This window comes from Zeugodacus cucurbitae, chromosome 3 (genome assembly GCF_028554725.1).
Source record: "Zeugodacus cucurbitae isolate PBARC_wt_2022May chromosome 3, idZeuCucr1.2, whole genome shotgun sequence".
Classification (NCBI taxonomy): Eukaryota; Metazoa; Arthropoda; class Insecta; order Diptera; family Tephritidae; genus Zeugodacus; species Zeugodacus cucurbitae.
Window position 1 is genome coordinate 31091081 of NC_071668.1, and position 22406 is coordinate 31113486.

A 22406-nucleotide genomic window follows, 5' to 3' on the forward strand; every position below is an offset into this window, starting at 1 on the left:
CATTTAAGTTCCCGCTTAGCCCTCTCACGTCCGAATTAAAATGTACGGAGGTAACAGTTTTAACAGTTAACAGACTTTTTTAGTACAGATATAGATTAGTCTTAACTCAAATATGAAGTGATACAAATTTCAATGTCCTTTGTATCCTGGTTCATTAGTTACAGGATGTTACCTATAGGCAACAACTAAGTTATTACAAATAAACTAAACACTTTTCTCACGACTGATCTTTTATAAAAAACTCTGTTATCTTTATTTTTTTATATAGTACACTTTATTTTAAAATAAAATAATGATTTTTATGTTTTTGAACACTTTTTGTATAACCACTTCAGTACATTTTTCACGAAACCGATTTTGACAATTCCACCCTGCGGAGAACGCCTACTAAATGAACACGTGCACAGCTCATAACAAAAAAGTAACTGTAAGCTTGCACAACACATAAGTCTACATAATTGAAAAAACCGCTGGTCAAAAAAATTTAAATAACGAGATTTAGAAGCCGATAAGTACAATGTTGCCTATAGGGCATGAAAGGGTTAAGTGTCTCAAAATTGTTGAATATTAAGAAGGGGCACTTAAGCGGGGAATACTGTATATGAGGAAAATACATGAGGTTGTCGATAACTTACTTTGAATACATCAGGTGCCCATTTACGAAAAGACTGTTCTTGTCCGCACATTTCATCACCATAAGCCATCTTTAACAATCGTTCGCCGCCTAACTCACCAAGTACATTGTCAACATATTGCCCAAAGGCGCAAAAGTTTGGATAAGCGGAAGAACCCAAAGCAAATACAGCAAATCTGAAATTTAAATATCGAAGTTTAGTTCTTTTGATATGCTTTATGATTTTGTTTTTAGTATAATATATTTAACAAGTAAGGAAGGGCTAAGTTCGGTTGTGACCTAACATTTTATACTCCCGCAATTTATTTATTTAATTTATTAATATAGTACACAATTTGACCTACATATTCGTCATATATATGGTATAAAGTCCATTGAAAGTTGGAAACCCTATTATTAGGTTAGAAGCATCGAGGTCCTCATGTTCGATATATGGGGCCATGAAAACCTATGGTCCGATTTCGGCGATTTTTAGAAAGGGGCTGCCACACTATAAATGCAATATTTATGCAAAGTTCTGTTCCGATATCTTCACTAGTGCTTACTTAACATATTGTAAAGTAAACTTTTCAGGTCGACTTCAAAGTTCCGCTATATAGGTAGTAGGCTTGGTCGTGAACCGATTTCATTCATTTCCCTAACGTGTCATCAGGGTGTCAAGAAAATATTATATACCGAATTTCACTGAGATCGGTGAAGTAGTTTCGGAGGAGCAACACCCATTTAAAATATTGTAAACCAATTTGGGTGGAGCCCTTCTGTACCTACTTTATAGTGAAATTTAAGGTTTTTGGTGTTTTCCCTTACTGAATTTAAGCATTTTTAGTAGTTTTCAACATAACCTTTGTTTGGGAGGGCGTGGTTTTAATCCGATTTTTGAAATGTATAAGGAAATGCCGGAAAAAAACGACTCCTGAAAGTTTCGTTCATATAGCTTTAGTAGTTTACGAGATATGTACAAAAAACTTAGTAAGAGGATTTGAACTCCACTCTGATCACTTTGGTATATATAACCCTATATCTAACTCGTTTATTTTTTGGTGTTACAAACAACCGTTATGCGAACAAAACTATAATACTCTCTTAGCATTTTTGTTGCGAGAGTATAAAAATATTTAAATAATTGTGCGAAAATACAATTATTTGCTTTGAAATCAAACAAACTGAACACAATATTTATTCGGTACATTGAGTATAACGAAAGGCATGAACAAAAGTTTTCTGGATACTTACTTGAAATTTACTAAAAGTACAGAAACATTACATTTGGTACTCAACTTTTCAAGACCCCAGATACATGAAGATCTTAGTGCCTTTGCTTAATTTTTTTACCGAAAATATAGATAATTCTCTCGGATATTCTAAAATACTTCTTGCAAATTGCGAAAATATAAAATTTTCGGGGGAGTAACCTCCTTCCTCTCTCAAGGTATTCAAAACAGAAGCACCCAGCAAAGGTGGTATAGGTACCGCGCTAACCGACCACGCCACAAGTTGTCTGTGCCCATGGGACACTTCCCCAGCATTTTTCAAGCTGAGTTTTATGCCATTAGCATATGTGCTGAGGTTATACTGGCCATGAACTACCACGATGAACGTATAGTCATCATCAATGATAGTCATGCGGATCACTCTCTCTCTCGTCAGATCAGTGTCGATTCTGTATTCTAGTAGCGCAGACACCTTATCATCTACTTCTTGACTGTCCGGCGTTAGCGAGAAAAATGAGTCTGTATCCCCAAAGAGCCAGTATCGCGTCTTTCTGCTCTGGAACACTATTGAGATTTCTTAACGTTGGATGGTATATTGTGTGCTAATCTAACCTAATCTAATCTTCTTCCGAAATTCTTCCGTACTTGTCATAATGTTCTATTGATTCTCAATGCAATGCATTCCACGCTCACTCTTCAACCAAAAAATTGAACACAATATACCTACCCTACTTTAATTCGTCTCATCGTAATCATTTTAATGATAAACGAACAATTATTATACACTGTGTAACAATAAAGCACTTAAACGAACAACCTTCAGTCACCATACATTTAACATATTTTTTTACAGTCTCAATGTCCCTAATATTGTACAACTTTGCAGTTACGAAAATATTCTTATAGATAATTATGAGTATTGCTTGTGTATATCTAGGTATGCCTACACATACATTAGGAATAGAACACTTGAGCTTTATATCTATATAGTATAAGTGAGGACCTTAATAGTTAAGTGGTTTATTATCAAAGTAAACCATATCAGTAAAAACCACATCGATATATAGTGATCAGTGGCGTATAGAAGAGTATAGAAAATATTCAAAAGGTAAAAAGTAATTAAATTCATAAAATTAGTCAAATAATTCAGTGTAAATAATGTAGCACATACTCGTACGTTGAGTTTTATTACAACTTGAAAATATTCGTTTAACTTTTAAATGTTAATCTGTTGGCGTTATTTATATTTGCTACTTTTTATATTTCAGCCAGTTGCAGAAAACTTCGGCAGCCCTCCATCTAACTTTTCTTAAGCAGTCCATGAGTGTACTTTTATTTATTTTCATCTAACTTAGTTTGTTACCATAGTACAAATCTATTCACTCACTCATTTCGCGTATGTCAACATGTTACGTTCATTTTTAATATGCAATTTTCTCTTGCTATTCGTGCAACTTTCTCAGCAGCAAGCACCAATTATAGAAACTTCGCTGGGCAAAATAAGTGGTAATGTGTTGACATCGCGTAAAAGTCGAGATATCTACGCATACCGGGGAATACATTATGCTAAACCACCGACGGGATTGAGACGATTTGCAGCACCAGAACCAGTCGAAGCATGGAACGAAACGTTAAATGCATCAAACGATGGACACTCGTGCCCACAAAGTTTTACCATGGAGACAATAGATGAGGACTGTCTAAATTTAAATGTATATACTGTTAATGTAACGGCATCCAATCCAGTTATAGTATATATACATGGTGGTGCAAACATATATGGAAGCGCGCATAGTGAATATGGAGCAGGTCCTCAGAATTTGCTCGATGAGGATGTGGTTCTAGTTAGTATTTCCTTCCGCTTAGGAGCATTCGGTTTCCTAAGTATGAAGACATATGAGGCCAGTGGAAATTATGGGTATTTGGATCAAGTGTTAGCACTCAAATGGGTACAACAGCATATTAAAAACTTTGGTGGTGACGTCTCCAGGGTGACTATTATCGGGGAGAGTGCGGGCAGCATGGCGGTTACCCTGCACTTGACATCACCAATGTCGAAAGGTTTGTTTCATGGAGCCATTGCAATGAGTGGCAGTGCAACAAATCATTATGACATAGATAATGTATATTGGAGCCGGAAATTAGCTTATGATCTTGGTTGTCCCAGATACAATACACAATACTTACTGAATTGCCTCAGACAGATTAGTTGGCAGCGAATAGTGAATATAACCGATAGTTGGGAACCATACGGAACCCCAAACATCAAGTGGAATTATGAAATCGATGGTAAATTTCTACTGGAGCGCCCAAGTGAGGCTATCCTCAACAATCGATTCAATCGTGTACCAATTATGGCAGGTATAACGAAAAATGAGTTTGATTTTGCACCACAAGGTGAGTTGATCATCAATCATAGGGTTTTATCTATAATGAAAATGTTAGTTTAGTACTATATTTCACATAACCATTAAGATGTTTGTATTTCGACATAAGTGTTTGAACTATAGCATCATTATGCAAGAAAAATCTCGTACACATACTAATATATATATTTTTTTTGTTAAAATATATCATTCTAGTGATGCAGAACAAAACTTACCTTCTTGATGATATCAATGAAAACTTCAGTTTTTACGCACCAGATTTCTTGCAATTCAACGGCACAAATAATAGTGCTCGAAAGGCGGACGAATTACGTGAGTTTTATTACAATAAAACAGAGATAAACAAATATAACCTACTTGGTCTTGGTCAAATGACATCGGACGGCCTTATTGGGCATGGTGTACATAGATTGGTGGAGCTTGCTAGAAAATTCACAGATGTCTACTACTATCGATTTGATTATGTTGGTGAAAAATCACAATTTACGGATAATTCTGGAAATCCTCAAGGTATGTGTATATAAATATGTATAATACTTTTCTTTTAAAAATGTCTGCTAAAATTGGTTAATTCACACATTTTGATGCGGAATGTAATTTACATTTTGCGGAAACGTAATTTATTAAAAAAAAAACGGTTGAATTTATATATCAAAATTCCCTTTTTTTACCGCTTTGCTATAATATTCTGACATTTTAAGGAATCTACAATCATTATTAGATCCGGGATGGTCAAAATAAATATGGAAAAAGCTTTTATTTGCCATTTTGCACATCGAATAGAATTTAAAATTTTGGTTTGTTTCCATTTTTATCTGTCAAAATAGGGCATCTCGCTATTGCCTACTTCTTTTTTTTTTGGAAAATCAAACTATTGTGAATGAAAAAAGCGATGAACTGGCAATGCCTCTAGTTCAATATACAAGCATAATTATGTTGGCTAAGTCTTACATATAAAATAAGCTAATAGCTTAATCTGCTGGTCAAATAAAATACACCTATTGTATCTCTCTCTATTACTTTCTCACAAATGTGTGGAATTGTTACCATTACCAAATTAGATTGCCAATATGATTATTAGATTTGTTCTGGGTACTATTTCCAATTGAATTTCCAAGGTTGTTGTGTAAGATATTAATATGTTGATATGTTTTTTACCAGTTTTGGGATAACAAGCGATAGTACTCTTGAACCAATACCATTTCTGATCTATGAAGGTCATACAGTTCTTTCTATTCAGACGAATTAAAAGTTTGTATAAGTATTCCGGTGACTTTAGATTTCATCGTAATTTTTTTATTTTTATTACAATTGTACCTATTATACAATGATTAAATACTAACAACAATTCAATTCTAATAAGTTAAAAATAATAATTAAAAGCTAAATGTTAGAGAAATTCATTTGCCGCTACAGTCGCCTTGCTAAGTCTAAAGGCCTCTTACGTTTCAGTCGGTTTTCTCGTTTTCGTGAGTCTTTGTAAGTTTGGTTATTTCGTTTACTACTGATTTATTTCACACCAAGATCACGATGAAGGTCAGCAGATCTAACATACCAAGGCACTTAACTATACTTCTTAGTACCTTATTTTGGAAGCGCTGAATGCCTTTTTGCATTTTTGACTTGAGCAACTCAAAGCAAATTGGCTTTAGTACTTGATTATATATAAACAGCTTGATTTCGATTGAAAGCGTTGATCTCCTATCGACTAGATGGTTAAACTTAGCAAATTTTTAATCAAGCTCACACCTTTTTTCTTGACATGCTCTTACCAGCGAATCTTAGCATCTAGGGTGATTCCTAAGTACTTAGCATTATTGTGATGTGGTATAGGAGTACCATTTATATAAATGGGATGGTATGATGTTTTTTTAAAGTGAAGTCTACGGCATTGATTTGGAATCGTTTAATTTAATGCGCCACTTGGAAACCTATTTAGTAATTGCATTGACTGCTGTTTGCACTCGAAGGGTAGATATTTAGGTTGACTCCCCTGCTAGTAACAGAGCTGTGTCATCCGCAAATGTCGCTGTCCCATAACTTGAGTCAGTGGGGATATCACTTGTAAAAAGAAGGTAAAGCATTGGCCCCAACACGCTTCCTTGGGGAACACCCGCTTCTATCGGTTGCAAATTTGAGTATGCATCCTCTTGTTTATGCGAAAGTATCTATCTTTTAGGTAGGAAGCAATTATTTCGCAATATTGTTTGGGTAATATGCATTTCAATTTCAGCAGTAGGCCCGAATGCCAAACTCTATCAGCCTGAGACACGTCTAAGAAGGCCGCCGAACAAACGTTCTTTTTATCCATACCATTTTCAACGAAATTAACGATTAGGTGTACCTGGTCAATTGTTGAATGATGATCACACAAGCCGAGCTGATGTACTGGTATAAGGTGTTTTCGATCTATTATTGATTTGAGCTTCTTTATGAGAATTTCGATAGAGCTGGCAGCAACGATATTGGCCTAAGATGTGACATCATGTAGTGGTTTACCCGGCTTAGGTATCACAATAACTTCAGATACTTTCCAAAGCGATAGAACGTATCTTAAGTATAATGCACTGTTTACAATGATTACAATTTTTATACAATTCTTTGGTAGATTGCGTAATATTTCTCCGGTTATTAAATCAAACCCAGGAGCCTTGCGTTCCTGATAAGACTTAATTTCTTTACTAGTAACTGGGGAAATGCTGACGAGTGGATCCAACCAACTATTTTCACAGTTTAGCTCATGTTCATCGTTAGGTGTAAATGTGTTTCTCAAATGATTCTGCAGCTTTTTGTGCATTAGTTTTGGCCGATTCAGTTTCGTTTAATTTCATAGTAATAACCATGCTGTATTTAGTTTAAAGAATAAACTAAGTACGAGAAGATAACAAGAGAAGTTTTCACATGACATTCTCTACAAGTACGTTCTATATTAAGTAACACTCTTTCGAACGTCGTAGAATTTCTATAGTTGAGTGTTTTAAATCATATTAACTAAAATCATATAAGCTAAATCATAAAATATTTTTGTTATCAATACTGGCCTACTAGTAGTTAATTGTGCGCGTACGACGTCACTTATAACTCTCGCACGAATACATTATTTCACCAGCTTTTTAACTTTGCGGCTTAGTATATATGGCAGATGTTTACGTTAATATGTTTCAGTTTCTTATAATTATGTCTTGTTTTTAGGAATATGTCATTCGGATGATTTAATGTATATTTTCCCAACCAAAAACTTTGAGGTAGAGAAGAATTCCACTGATATGTTTATGGTAGACCGCATGATTAACGTAGTAGCATCATTCGCAGCTGATCGGTAAGCGGAACTTTCCTAAAAAGAAAACTAAGTAGTGAAGATTCTTCTATTTAATTTAATTTTTTTTTCATTACAGTAAACCACCAATAGTGGAGACAATTACTTGGGCACCTTCCACTTCCAAAGTCATAGTAGTTTTCTACAATAATAAATACCCATTTATGAGTAACCCATTCTATGTTGAACGTTATGCAATATGGGATGAATTGTTCCCGTTACAGGAAAATTGCTCTACAATGAGACTTCCCACCTTATTTCTACTCCTATTCATTGTATGCTGGAATCTATTGTAATCAATTTTTAAGTTTTAAGAATTATAAAAAATTGCAATAATATTTGAACTTTTAAGATAAGATTCTTACTAAAATATAAAATTTTGATAGCATATTTACCATTGAGGTAAACGTTATGTAAGAAGGAGGTAACAGTTCACGAAATCTATGATAATAGAGAGCACGCATTACTGATATAAATACTTCGTTAATAGAAAATTACAAAAAGGTAAATAATTATTTAAAATAAATTTAGTGTTTTTGACGTTTTCCGTTAGTGAGTTAACGCACTTTTAGTAATTTTCAACCTAACCTTTGTATGGGAGGTGGGCGTGGTTACTATCCGATTTCAACTACTTTCATGGGGTGTGATGAGGTAAGTAAGGGAAACGACTGCAGAAAGTTTGGTTTATATAGCTTTACTGGTTTGCGGCATATATACAAATAACCAATTTGGGAGTAAGGCCAGTAAAATGATAAAATTTCGAACATGAAAAAATAAAACTTGATTTCTCAACTCTCTGACACGCTGTGCGATGAATATTTTCAGTTCCAGATTAAGATTCTCCATCACGGAGTCTTTTTGATAACCTGCCCTGGAAACTATTTCCAGAAAGTTGAGATCTATATTAAACTGCCTTGGTAAAAAGTATTATAATAATAATTATTTGCTTAAAGCTTTAAAAAAGTAATTTGAAAATAAGATGGCTTTGGTTTAGATTTAGAAAAGAACTGAATATTAGTTCTGATCATTTTTCATTTCCGCAAAATATTCAGAGAGGCAACTTGTGCGAAATCAATAAATAAAGGAAATCAATAAAGGAACTTTTATAACCGTGGTATTTAAATATACAGTGGGGAGCAAAACCGTCAACATGTTTACTGAATGCGACTAAAGGTCCTTATATCTTTTTTTCTACTAGCAGTATCGGCAACATTTATACACCAAAATAAAGATAATAATTCAATTTATTAAAAATAGAAAACAGAACAGCTTTTTTTTATTCTTGAACGAAAATATACGATAAATTCCATTTACAAGTCATTTTGACAGTTTTGCACCACTGTATAAGTATGCCATGAAAGTCCCGCTATATTTACCGGAATGGCTGGGTTCGGTAATTCAATGGAAGTTCTGAGTAGAGACGGAGTTAACAATTTATATTAGTAACGTTTTGTCTGTCGTGGCGATTACTAAAAATTTTTCCAGGGGTTTTTTGTGAACCAAAAAAAAAAATGCGAAAGTTACTGCGAGACGTCGAAGATAAAGTTATTGTTTTAATTAAAAACGGCTATTCAGCTAGGAAAATTGCTGAAAAGTTAAATATAAGTCGACAAACGGTAATAAATGTGAAGAAAAGACAAAATATTGTCCAAGTTGTAAACGCTGGAGGCCGCCCGCGGAAGCTTACCGATGGTGATGCCCGTGCTGTTTAGCGATTATTACGCAAAAATGAATGTAGGACTCCTCGAGAAGCTGCTGCAAAGTTAGAACTTCAAGCGAGTACATGGACAGTTCGACGCTCTTTAAATAAAATTGGTATGGTTGCTGCGGTTAAACAAAAAAAACCTGCTTTATCTGAACGAAATGTTAAAGCTAGACTTCATTTTTGCCGAGAACGGAAAGATTGGACAATTGAGGACTGGAAAAGGGTTATATGGTCAGATGAGACGAAAATTAACAGGTATCAATCTGATGGTAAGGCATATTTTTGGCATCGTCCGCAAGAAAAGCTTCAGCGTGGACAGGTAAAGCAAACTGTCAAATTCGGTAGCGGAAGTTTGATGATTTGGGGTTGCTTCACGTGGTGGCATATTGGTCCTTTGTTTAGAATAAGTGGAATAATGAATAAGGAGATATATCTGCATATTCTAAATTCACAGTTGCCTGACTTCGTGGACGAATGTGCCTATCCAGCGGAGGAAATAATTTTTCAACAAGATGGCGACCCGAAACATACGGCGAAAATTGTCCAAGAATGGCTCCAAAATCAAAGTTTTAAAACTTTCAAATGGCCAGCACAAAGTCCCGACCTTAACCCGATAGAAAATCTGTGGGCATACGTTAAGCAGCAGCTGGCTAAGTATCGAGATCCGCCTTCCAACATGGACGAACTGTGGAGTCGGGTACAGACGGAGTGGAGAAATATACCCCACTCGATTATTGAAAACTTGGTTGAAAGTATGCCCAGACGCATAAAAAGCGTAATAAAAAATAAAGGTCTATGGACAAAGTACTAAGCCCTGTGAAGAACTTAGGTCTAAGTGTATAAGTGCAAAACTGTCAAAATGACTTGTAAATGGAATTTATCGTATATTTTCGTTCAAGAATAAAAAAAAACTGTTCTGTTTTCTATTTTTAATAAATTGAATTATTATCTTTATTTTGGTGTATAAATGTTGCCGATACTGCTAGTAGAAAAAAAGATATAAGGACCTTTAGTCGCATTCAGTAAACATGTTGACGGTTTTGCTCCCCACTGTATACGTCACGTATTGCGACATAACTACAAGAGTTAGATAGATATGTGCTCTCGCGATATTTTTATTTTTGTTTTTTGATATTTATATGCTATTTAATATTGTAGAACATACTTTTGTTCCATCATCAATAGTTTCCGCAGCTCATGCGACGAAAGGCGTTATGGGCCCTTATTTTACACTTTGGATTACGTTAGTTAAGTTTTAATAACGATCCCTAACGATCCCTTTCTAGCAATAAATATCACCTACGTTACTCAGGGTGAATGTAGCTTTCCAATGGTGAAAGAACTGAAATCGGCACAGTAGTTTTTGAGTTTCTTCATCACAAACATTCCTCTTTATAATAGTAGTATAGATACATAAGGAATCAATGAAGATAGCGGAATAAAACTTTGGAAAAATATGAAAAAACATATGATCTGTGGCATCACTTTTGAAAATATTGTCGAAATCTATACTAGAATATAACTTTCCAATGCCCCGGATATCGAATAGGAAGAATTCAGTGCCTTTGGATAATTTTTCACCGAAAATATCGGTAAATCTCTCAGATATCTTAATTTAATTCAGAGGAAATATTTTTCTTCTAATAGTGTGTCTCTGTACCAGAAATGGTTAAAATCGGGTCATACGGTAGACTTTATTTCGCATATATCGGTTAAAATGTGAGATATCTTAGCTAAATCAAATGAGCATATAATTTTAGTTGTAATGTATGTTGGTGATGAAAATCAGTGAAAGCGGTTCAGGAATTACCTTAGCCTATATACTATATATGATGATTTTCGTTTTTCTATTGGACTTTATGCCGAATATATGGATCAAATTGTGTGTTATCTTATTAAAAATATAGCTATAATTTGCGAGAGTATAAAATGTTCGGTTGCACCCCAACTTAGCCTTTCCTTACTTGCTCCAATATATTTTTACTTTAATTATCCATTCAAAAAATATTTTAGTCTCACAAAACTATTTAGCAGGATCGCGAAATATCGAATATAGAATTTAAAAATCTCTGCAGATTGTAGTAGGTTCAGGGCGCTTTGTCGACTCCTTATTGAGAATCTTTGGGGGATTCAGGCTTCACAAAGGACTATATTTTAAAGTCGGGCTAGTAGTCTTAAGCACTCAATCCTCACTGACATTTACATGTTTAGCACCATTATATGTAATTATTATTTGATTATTATTATTATTTGAAATAATATCAATTATAACATCAAAAATATGACAAATTTTAAATAATTAAGATAAATATTAAATAAAATAATAATTTTTCTTTTAAGCTAAATCTTGGTTATTCAACCAATATTTATAACTGGTACAAACTCTAACCAGAATGTGAATAAAAATCTCCGGAAACTTATTATTGATGATTTTATTCTCATCATATTACTACATCTATGTATTTTTGTAATATTTCTCTAATTGTCACTGATGGACACATTTTTGCAAAGAAAATTAAAAAAAAAAGAATTAATCACGCGTCATGAAGCGGAACAATTGAATCCAATGTTTTGTTAATAATTCAATATCTCTATTGCGATTTTAATATATATGTAGCTTTCTTCCAAATACAAACAAGTAGTTAGTTAAATTAACACATACGGGACGTACAAACAAAGAAATATATTGATTTCTTAAGTGCTATACTAAATTACTTGTTATCATCGTATAAATAGGGCCCCAGAAGTACTTTTCATTCAATATATTTCAATCAGTCAGTTAGGTAACGCTCGCAAGTTATGAGACTGAAACCAATTACACTTTTAAGTTTCTTTTTGTTTTGCGTGCAAGTTTCGCACCAACAGACACCAATTATAGAAACTTCGCTGGGAAAAATAAGTGGTAATGTGTTTACATCGCGTAAAGGGCGAGATATCTACGCTTATCGGGGTATACATTATGCTAAACCACCGACAGAATTGAGACGATTTGCAGCACCAGAACCTGTAGAAGCATGGAACGAAACATTAAATGCATCAAACGATGGACCCTCGTGCCCACAAAGTTTTACCATGGAGACAATAGATGAGGACTGTCTAAATTTAAATGTATATACTGTTAATGTAACAGCATCAAATCCAGTTATAGTATACATACATGGTGGTGCAAATATACATGGAAGCGCACATAGTGAATATGGGGGAGGTCCTCAGTATTTGCTCGATGAGGATGTGGTTCTAGTTAGTATTTCCTTCCGCTTAGGAGCATTCGGTTTCCTAAGTACGAAAACATATGAGGCCAGTGGAAATTATGGATATTTGGATCAAGTGTTGGCACTGAAATGGGTACAACAGCATATTAAAAACTTTGGTGGTGACGTCTCCAGGGTGACTATTATCGGGGAGAGTGCGGGCAGCATGGCGGTTACCCTGCACTTGACATCACCAATGTCGAAAGGTTTGTTTCATGGAGCCATTGCAATGAGTGGCAGTGCAACAAATCATTATGACATAGATAATGTATATTGGAGCCGGAAATTAGCTTATGATCTTGGTTGTCCCAGATACAATACACAATACTTACTGAATTGCCTCAGACAGATTAGTTGGCAGCGAATAGTGAATATAACCGATAGTTGGGAACCATATGGTATGGCGAATATAAACTGGAATTATGAAATCGATGGTAAATTTCTATTAGAGCACCCAAGTGAGGCAATTTTCAACAATCGATTTAATCGTGTGCCAATTATTGCCGGAGTAACACTAAATGAATTTGATTTCGAACCCGAGAGTGAGTTGTCTGCTAAAAATTTTAATGATCAAATGAATAAATTAAAGCAAATCATAATCTAGGGTTAGAAGGCAGTAACGACTTGCTTGACGATATGAATGATAATTTTGGACTTTATGCAACTGATTTTCTGCAATTTAAAATCACTGATAACAACGACGAGAGGATGGCACGTATCCGTGAGTTTTACTATAACAACAAAACCATAAACAAATATAACCTCGCCGGTCTTGGCAAAATGAAATCGGATGGTCTTATCGGGCATGGTGTATACAGATTGGTGAAACTGGCAAAAAAATATACAAACGTTTATTATTATCGCTTTGATTATATTGGCGACAAATCATTATACTCAAATGGCGCTGAAAAGGCGAAAGGTAAGAAAACATATGATTTTACTTTATTTAAGGTTAGGTGGTTCAAAGGCTAATAACAAGGGTTTTATTACAATTAAAAAAAACAGGTCTTGTGGTGGACATCATAACTCATAATTGGTTTATTTAAAATCAATAAATGAAAAATATGACGATATTAAATGGATAAATCTAGTTAATGAACGAAGGAAAAAAGAAAATATTGAAATTTGAAATTTTTGAATTTTTACCAAAAAACTGATTTTTTGTTAGTTGTTATAAATATAAAAAAATCCTTCGTTCATTATACTAGATAATGTTATTTCAAAGATGTGTGTAAAATTTGAAAAAATCACTTCATAACTTTTCGAGAAATCGTGTCCACCGACTTTTTGGATAAATGTGTTTAAAGATCTACATTTAAACTGACGTGACCTGATGGGCGGAAATTCCAAAGGATATAGTATATCTATTATATATATATTGGATATTTTGAAGCCCACCAAACCACTTTAGCCACATCTTTATTATATATGTTAATTTTTATTGACGTGACCTGATGGGCGGAAATTCCAAAGGATATAGTATATCTATTATATATATATCGGATATTTTGAAGCCCACCAAACCACTTTAAACACATCTTTATTATATATGTTATAGTAATTTTACTTTTTAGCATTATCGACTAATTGTCATCGAAATACCTTAAGCATATTATGAAAAACAAAAAAAAAATTCTATAATGCCCAAAGGCACATATTATTGATATTTTCTGTAAAATGAGCTCGGCATTAGTTGCGGAGATATGCATACTTTTGAAATAAAGTCAAACGAGGTACACTAGTATTTCTGGAGTAACACACTAACAAGTGTGTGTGTTTAGAAAGTTTAACATACCATTTTCTTTATATTCTTATAAAGGTGTGTGCCATGCTGATGACCTAATATATATTTTACCTAAGAAAACATTTCAAGTGGAGAATAATTCTACCGATATTTTTATGATTGATCGCATGGTTAACCTATTCGCCTCTTTTGCTGCAAAAGGGTAAGTATAAATTACTTTGAATAAAATAGGAGCAATGTATTCAGTATTCTTTGTTGCTTTATTATCTAAATTACAGTGAGCCTCCAATTATAGACAACATTACTTGGACGCCTTCAACCGCCAATGAAACGGTAGTTCTGTACAATGATCGGAAAGTTCGTATGGGTGAACAGTTCGAAGTAGAGCGTTACGCATTATGGGATGAGTTGTTTCCAATAGAAAAAAGTGGCGCTGGAATATCAATTCCCGCCATATTGTTATTCTCATTTGCACTCCTTTGGCCTTTTTTATGTCAGAGTAAATTATTATAAATCAATTCATTAGGAAGAATTATTACATTAACTATGAAAATTTATGTACACTTTTGTTCTTTCATTATGGATCTGATTTCTGGGTGGCTCGATTTGATAATAATAACTCTCACAATTTTCTCGCATTTTAATCTCTCCTAACATATAACCTATGCAAAGGTTATACTCTACAAGTAGGGAAAGGCTAAGTTCGGGTGCAACAGAACATTTTACACTGTCGCAATTTATTGGTGAAGTTTTATTAAGATAACTTACAATTTGACCCATATATTCCGCATAAAGTGCAATAGAAAAACGAAAATCATCATAAATAGTATATGAGGGCTGAGGTAATTCCTGAACCGATTTCACTCACCACCAAGGAAAATTCAAGGTTCTTTGCTCACTTAATTTTGCTAAGATATATGGAATATAGCCCACCGTATTTTTTAAAACCTTATTATTAGGTAATGGGGGAGCTAGATGAAGTTATGACCTGATTTTAAGCATTTTTGTACAAAGACGCACTATTACAAGAAAAAGATTCCCTCTGAATCAAATAAAAAGATCTGAGAGATTTACCGATATTTTCGGTGCAAAATTATCATTAGGCACTGAGTTCTTCATGTTCGATATTAGGGACCTTGAAAAGTTATATTCCGATCTCGACAATTTTTCCACAAGCGATGTCACAGCTCAACCCAGTATTTATGTAAAGTTTTATTTCACTATATTCAGGAACGAATTAGTTGGAATTAAAAATTGAGTTATATGGGAAATAGGCGTGGTTGTAAACCAATTTAGCCAATTTTCCTTTCGCGTCATCAGGTTTTAAAGAAAATATTATGTACTGAATTTTATTGAAATCGTTCGAGTTTCTGAGATATGGCCACCGCCACGCCCATTCTCCATTTTTTTAATCTGAGTGCAGCTTTCTTCTGTCATTTCTTCTTCAAAATTTTGTGTTTCTGATGTTTTTCCGTTAGTGAGTTGATTATTTCCATTTCCGATTTCACCTATTTTATTGGTGTGTAATGGGATACATAAATGGGAAATGACTGCAGAAAGTTTGGTTTAAATGGTTTGCTAGATATATACAAAAAACCTATATGCCGCTCCCTAATGTGATATAATTATAGCTCATTATATGTTTTCGGTTATCGGTAATTTGGGGCAATGGGCCAATTACGCCCATGTGCAATACCAACCTCCTCAGGATGCCAAGGAATATGTGTACCAAGTTTCCTTAATATATCTCCATTTTTACTCAAATTATCACTTTCACAGACAGACGGACGGACAGACATCCGAATTTCAACTGTACTCGTCACCCAGATCAGTTTAATATATGTATATGTAGATAAGGGTTATTTTCTAACTCGTTTAGTTTTAGGTGTTACAAACAACCAAACTATTATACTCTTAGCAACTTTGTTGCGAGAGTATGTATTGGAGAGGAAATGTTTTACTATATTATATTTCTATAATGAGCTTATATTCCAAAAATGGTTAAAATCGGTTAAATACTTCCCCTAGCACCCATATTAGGATTCAAACTTCCTTTGAGCTTATTATGTATATACCGCTAAAAAGGTGAGATAACATATCATAACATTACATTAACAATAACAATAACATTAAGTAAACACATAAATTTGGTTACAATGTAGCTATTATTCCAGACCTCATATACTATAGTATATAATGATTTTCGTAATTCTGTTAGACTTTATTCCTAACATTCTCTTAACTTACAATAATAATATTAAATCAATAATATTGAATGAAATTCCGCAGATAGTTATACTGATTACGACGTGCATAGTAGTACATATGTACTTGCGTCATTATCAACCTCTTCATTGTTATCACAATCGCCTGTTCACCGTCACTGTATTAATGAAGAGATGTGCTGATTGCTCACTCTGAAGATTACTTATCTGACGCTAAGATACTACTAGTGATAACTAATTTCGTTAGGAAATGAATTTGTATATTTTTGGTATAGATGTTTATCGATAATAAATCTGAGGGTGCTAAGATTTATTATAGCTTTAGTAATGCTCGTGTGCAGTTTCGTCCGAACATAATCGTTTTTTTGCCATTAACTTATCGTCCAAAGTCAGTCACATATCTAAGATATTCGTTTAAAATTAAGGGATTTCCAATTTAAAATTGCCGTCATTTTATTAAATTGATTAAACTGATAATATTATTATTCATAAAATAGAAGCACACATAAGTATTATATGAGTGGAAGTGCAACAACGATAAGAAAAACTACATATGAATATATTTATTCGTCATATATTGTGTTTATCGTTTATCTACCTTCACTAAAATATAGTACGAACTCATCTTAAGTTCAACATAACTTAGTTCGGTTATACTCGATTCTATTTAAGTCAGTTAACCAATCCACAACTATTTAGTCAGTTAAGAATTGCCGTAATGTTAAGACGTGTCTATATGCTTCTTTGCTGCTGTTTGCTACTTTTTGTGCCACTTGCGCACTCACAAGCTATTTCATCAACCGAAGCACCAGTTATAGAAACTTCACTCGGCAAAATTCGTGGAAATGTGCTTATATCGCGTAAAGGACGAAATATCTACTCATATCGTGGCATATATTATGCTAAACCACCGATCGGACTAAGGCGTTTTGCTGCACCCGAACCAGTCGAAGCATGGAACGATACTATAGATGCTTTGGATGATGGCCCTTCATGTCCGCAAGATTCAATCTTTCGGCCAATGGACGAGAATTGTTTGTCGCTGAATGTTTTTACTATAAATGTAACAGCTTCGAATCCTGTTGTGGTGTATATACATGGCGGTGCCAACGTCATGGGCACCGCAAGTACTAAATACTCTGGCAGTCCGCAAAATCTTCTTGATGCGGATATAGTAATGGTTGGTGTTAATTTTCGTCTGGACGCTTTTGGATTCCTAAGTATGGGCACACCTGAGGCAAATGGCAATTTTGGTTACTTTGATCAAGTATTGGCGCTCAAATGGGTGCAGGAACATATTAGAAACTTTGGTGGTGACCCAACGAGGGTTACACTCTTGGGTATGAGTGCCGGTAGTATGGCAATCTCATTGCATTTAGCATCACCGTTATCCAAGGGGTTGTTTCATGGTGTTATCGCGATAAGTGGGAGTGCAACAAATCACTACGATATAGATAATGTATATTTGACTCAACATTTAGCTGACCAACTCGGTTGTCCTAGGTATAATACAAAATATTTACTAAATTGCTTAAGGAAATTTAGCTGGGAGGAGCTAATAAATACATCGGCAAAATATGAAAAATATGGTCTGATAAATGTTAAATGGAATTATGAAATTGATGGCGTCTTTCTGCTAGAACATCCGACTGAGGCGATTCGAAACAACCGATTTAATCGTGTGCCGCTAATTGTAGGACTTTATCGAGATGAGCTAGATTTCGATCCCTATAGTGAGTGAATAATACTAATTATTACAAACAAAACAAATTGACTAAAAAATGCATTGTTTACAGAAATTGAAAACAGGACCGATTTGTTTGATGACATCAATGAGAATTTTGGACTTTATGTGTCGGACTTCTTTGAATTTAAAAGCAGTGGAAATAATGACACGAGAGCACAGAAAATACGAGAGTTTTATTACAACACAACCAGCATAAGCACATCCAATTTAGAGACCTTTGGTCGTATTCAATCGGACAGTGTTATTGGACACGGAGTGCATCGATTAGTGGAGTTGGCTAAAAATCATACAGATGTATATTTTTACCGTTTCGATTATGTGGGAGACAAATCGTTGTATTTGGATCATTTCGGAAAGCCACGAGGTGGGTGATATTTATATGCGTATAGATAAATCGAAAACAATATAGTCTTTTAAAAAGCATGCAAATTATTAAACTTTCGAAATATTTTTATTTTAAACATATTAATGCTTGTGTATTTGTGTTTTCAAAGGTACTGGTCATACCGATGGATTCCTTTATATTATACCAAGTGATCTTTACAAGGTGGATGAAAATTCACCGGATATATTTATGATAGATCGCCTTGTGAATATGTTTAGCGAATTTGCAGCAAACGGGTAAGGCACCAATTGTCTATTTATTTTATTGTCAACATTTCAGCGTTTTATGTGTATACTTGGTTTGTTGTATTTCAGCAAACCACCACTTATAGAAAATATAACTTGGATTCCCGCCACTGCCAATGAAACAGTAGTTTTGTATATGGATAAGCAGCCGTATATGGGTGGAGCATTCTATCAGGATCGTTACGCTCTTTGGGATGAATTATTCCCACTTAAAGAAAATTCTGCTGGAATTAGGTTGCCTGTCGTGGTATTGTTATTCTTTACAATAGTTTGGAATGTATTGTTGTAATAAAAAACTCATTATCATCTTATTATTAATATCTTTTTTTGTTGCTTAATTATAAATGATGATGAAATGATATATGTATAAAGGATCAAAATTAAGCAAAATATTAATTGTGCCGTGGAAATGATAACTCGAAAAAATATTGAAACAATAAAAACGTATACCTTGTAAATAAACGCATCAACACCCTCAAAATGATTTTGATCCAAACATATATTGGGTCGTTCTTTAGTGCAATTTAATTTTACAATATTGTGTATTGTATGAAATAATTTCATACTATTTTTGATCTGGTCCAAGTGGTTTTTGATGTCCTGCTTCGAGTTAAAGGTTCTTCCATCCAATAAATTTTGCACGGAGACCGTAATAGTACGTAAGTGCCAAGTCTGGAAAATGATCCTGGTGTAACACTACACCTTTTCTATTGATCAATTCTGACCTCTTCTATTTGAGTGCATCACTCAATTTGTCCAACTGATAACAATACTTTGCAGAGTTAGTTGTTGTACTGTCGGTCAAAAGCTCAAATGTGCTTCAATAACTTATCCCTTATTTGACGTTTGATCACTAAATCACAGTCGTTAATGTGACGAATCAAATTTCAACAACTTTATTTTATCCAAATCTGCTTCAATAGTTCTTCCAAGAGAGTTGTGCATCATCCATATTCAAATTGCCGGAACGAAATTTTGCAAACCGATTTTTGCATTGGCGTTCGGTCAACACATCTTCTCCGTACACATAACATAATTTCCGCCTTGCTTCATACGGTTTGATTATTTTTGAGTAATTAAAAACGAAAAAGTTTACAGAAGTTGTTTTGCGATTTGAAAACGGAATCAAAATGAGGATATTACTATGTGTACCTTATGTTTCCGAGGTCCATTTAACCCCATCAAACCAGAAAACCAATATGGCGGACTGCAATTTCGCTTGAATCACTTTGCGTAGAGGTTTTTGGGGTCACGGACTAAATTAAATGCCTTACTTGTTAATTGTAATTAGGTTCGGTTATTCTAGTACAAACTCTTATCAGAAGGCAAATAAGAATCTCCGGAAACTTATGTATTATTTGTGGATTTATTCTCGTGATATTGTTACCTAAATATTTTATCCAAACACTTTTTTTAACCAAACAAAGCTTTCCTAAGTGATGCAGTTGCTTCACTTTTCACTACCAAATACCACATAATCTTAAGTAATATAAATATTTTAAATTTGTTTAACCCCATTTTATAATCTCTCGCAACATACATACAACCCACACAAGTTTTATATAAACAAGTAAGGAAGGGCTAAGATCGAGTGTAACCGAACATTATATACTCTCGCAATTTATTTATTTAATTTAATTTTTGTGTGTTATATTACACAATTTTACCCACACATTCTTCATAAAGTCGATTAGGAAATAAAAGTCAGTACATATAGTATATGGGGGCTGGGTAATTCATGGACCGATTTCAGGAAAATATTACAAACCGAATTTCATTGAAATTGGCCGAGCAGTTTAGGAGATATGGTTTTTGAGCCATAAGGGGGAGGAGCCACGCCCATTTCAAATTTTGTTTACCACTTTGAGTGCAGCTCTTTTGTACCATCTTTACCATGTAATTTAAGGTTTCTACTGTTTTTTTTCTTAGTGAATTAAAGCATTTTTAGTAGTTTTCAACATAACCATTGTATGGGAGGTAGGCGCGTAGGTTTTGATCCGATTTCTTCCATTTTAGAAATATATAAGGATATGGCAAAAAGAAACGACTATAGATAGTTAGGTTTATACAGCTTTAATAGTTATATAGTTATAGTAATATAGATATGTATACAAAACTTAATAGGGGGCGGGGTCACTCCCACTTTCCCAAAATTATTATATATGTTTTCGGTTTTCGCCATTTTGTGGGCGTGGCAATGGTCCGATATCGCCCATTTTCAATACCAACCTCCTCAGGGTGCCAATGAATATGTGTACCAAGTTTCATTAAGATATCTCAATGTTTACTCAAGTTATCGCTTGCACGGGCAGACGGACGGACAGACATCCGGATTTCAACTCCACTCGTCGTCGTGATCATTTATATATATATAACCCCATATCTAATACTACGTTCGTACCGGCATTGAAAACCTCTTGAAAACACAATTTGTGGATTGTGGAACCAAAGTCGTTCTGACCGACATTTTGTGTTTTCATTGACAATTCACAAATTTATTTGTTTGTTTACATTTTGAGCAATGAAAATGGTAAGATTAATGATCGTATTTTATAGAATCACGACAAGAAAATTTTAATAATGAAGGTATTGGCTTTGAAAAGCCACATAAATACCTTGCGCAACGATGATTCTTCAAGAGAATTTATGGAGACTCTTACTACCCAGCTCCTTTGCCTTGCAAAAAAGATAGAAGAGTTGAACAAACAACGTTTAATCCTAATACGTATAATAAAGGAACTTGGAACGCCGATTAAACCATGTTGGACAAAAGTTTGAATAGGTTTTTACTGATGCACATGTTTTCAATTAAATATTATTAATTCCAGCAACGTAAGAATAATTCTTGGCAACATGATTGCTATCGAAATGGATCTGTGTTTTTTAAAGAAAACTTTCGTTCATTTAATGAATTATGCGACATCCTTCTGACTCTGAAAATTAATTAATTTAGGCCGCTGTGAATAGCACACCTTGTTGCTGCAACTCCACTGCCATTTCTTCTAAAATGTGGCTATTTTTTCTGGGCACACACACCTTATTTTGCCACAATTCAATTAGGAGCTCTCTCCTCCAGGAATTTCTTTTTTTGTACTTTTGCTTTTTCTTCATTATTTTTTAAAATGTAAACAAATATCAGCTGACAATTTGGGGATGGCAAAATATGTCTTCCAATTATATTGACTAAACTAGAGCAGACATCGATTATAATGAGTGGAATGTAAGTTTTCAAGAAGTTTTCAGCGAAAACTGAGATTTCATTTGACAGATTTTGCATAGATGAAAACACAAGTTTTCGAACGAAAATCCTTTTTTCAATGAAAACATGTTTTCAATGTCGGTCCGAACGTAGTATAACTCTTTTTTTCTGGGTGACACAAACAACCGTTATGTGAACAAAACTATAATACTCTCTTTAGCAACTTTGTTGCGAGAGTATAAAAAGTGATGTCTGCTCTAGTTTAAGTGATTTTGTAAACATAACGCCATGTCCAGCGCAGACACGAAAAATGAGGTGCAGGCGATGCAGTGCGTTAAATGCGGGCATATCACAAAT

At 34.2% G+C, this 22406-nt stretch overlaps 4 protein-coding genes across 6 annotated transcripts in view; 3 read left to right on the top strand and 1 right to left on the bottom strand.

Annotated features, from left to right (window-relative positions):
- The window catches only part of LOC105219547 (nitric oxide synthase-like), a 174514-nt gene that overhangs the window by 22555 nt on the left and 129553 nt on the right, over positions 1–22406 (bottom strand). For both annotated transcript variants that reach the window (XM_054226417.1, XM_011195764.3), the window contains one exon: positions 636–810. In XM_054226417.1, coding sequence (XP_054082392.1) covers positions 636–810 — 175 coding nt within the window. The remainder of the gene's footprint in view (positions 1–635; positions 811–22406) is intronic.
- LOC105219544 (juvenile hormone esterase) lies at positions 2826–8845 on the top strand. 2 transcript variants are annotated; one of them, XM_029045147.2, is made up of 5 exons: positions 2826–2953; positions 3114–4242; positions 4428–4742; positions 7425–7551; positions 7628–8845. In XM_029045147.2, the coding sequence occupies exons 2-5, from the start codon at positions 3252–3254 to the stop codon at positions 7842–7844; spliced, it is 1650 nt and encodes a 549-aa protein (XP_028900980.1). In that variant the 5' UTR covers positions 2826–2953; positions 3114–3251; the 3' UTR covers positions 7845–8845. The 2 variants fall into 2 exon arrangements, with proteins under 2 accessions (XP_028900980.1, XP_054082393.1); XM_054226418.1 differs by lacking the exon at positions 2826–2953 and adding an exon at positions 2959–3018.
- Positions 12001–14805, top strand: LOC114804940 (juvenile hormone esterase). Its single transcript, XM_029045148.2, has 4 exons — positions 12001–13046; positions 13109–13423; positions 14324–14450; positions 14527–14805. The coding sequence occupies exons 1-4, from the start codon at positions 12053–12055 to the stop codon at positions 14759–14761; spliced, it is 1671 nt and encodes a 556-aa protein (XP_028900981.2). The 5' UTR covers positions 12001–12052; the 3' UTR covers positions 14762–14805.
- On the top strand, positions 17150–19161 carry LOC105219545 (juvenile hormone esterase). Its single transcript, XM_011195763.3, has 4 exons — positions 17150–18206; positions 18270–18584; positions 18715–18841; positions 18920–19161. The coding sequence occupies exons 1-4, from the start codon at positions 17192–17194 to the stop codon at positions 19137–19139; spliced, it is 1677 nt and encodes a 558-aa protein (XP_011194065.2). The 5' UTR covers positions 17150–17191; the 3' UTR covers positions 19140–19161.

Bases quoted from the DNA above. Each gene is read 5' to 3' on its own strand.
- LOC105219544 (XM_029045147.2), top strand. From the start codon at position 3,252: ATGTTACGTTCATTTTTAATATGCAATTTTCTCTTGCTATTCGTGCAA. The intron at 4,743-7,424 runs GTATGTGTATAT...TCTTGTTTTTAG, and splicing joins TAATTCTGGAAATCCTCAAG to GAATATGTCATTCGGATGAT. The intron at 7,552-7,627 runs GTAAGCGGAACT...TTTTCATTACAG, and splicing joins GCATCATTCGCAGCTGATCG to TAAACCACCAATAGTGGAGA.
- LOC114804940 (XM_029045148.2), top strand. From the start codon at position 12,053: ATGAGACTGAAACCAATTACACTTTTAAGTTTCTTTTTGTTTTGCGTG. The intron at 13,047-13,108 runs GTGAGTTGTCTG...ATCATAATCTAG, and splicing joins ATTTGATTTCGAACCCGAGA to GGTTAGAAGGCAGTAACGAC. The intron at 14,451-14,526 runs GTAAGTATAAAT...TCTAAATTACAG, and splicing joins GCCTCTTTTGCTGCAAAAGG to TGAGCCTCCAATTATAGACA.
- LOC105219545 (XM_011195763.3), top strand. From the start codon at position 17,192: ATGTTAAGACGTGTCTATATGCTTCTTTGCTGCTGTTTGCTACTTTTT. The intron at 18,207-18,269 runs GTGAGTGAATAA...CATTGTTTACAG, and splicing joins GCTAGATTTCGATCCCTATA to AAATTGAAAACAGGACCGAT. The intron at 18,842-18,919 runs GTAAGGCACCAA...GTTGTATTTCAG, and splicing joins AGCGAATTTGCAGCAAACGG to CAAACCACCACTTATAGAAA.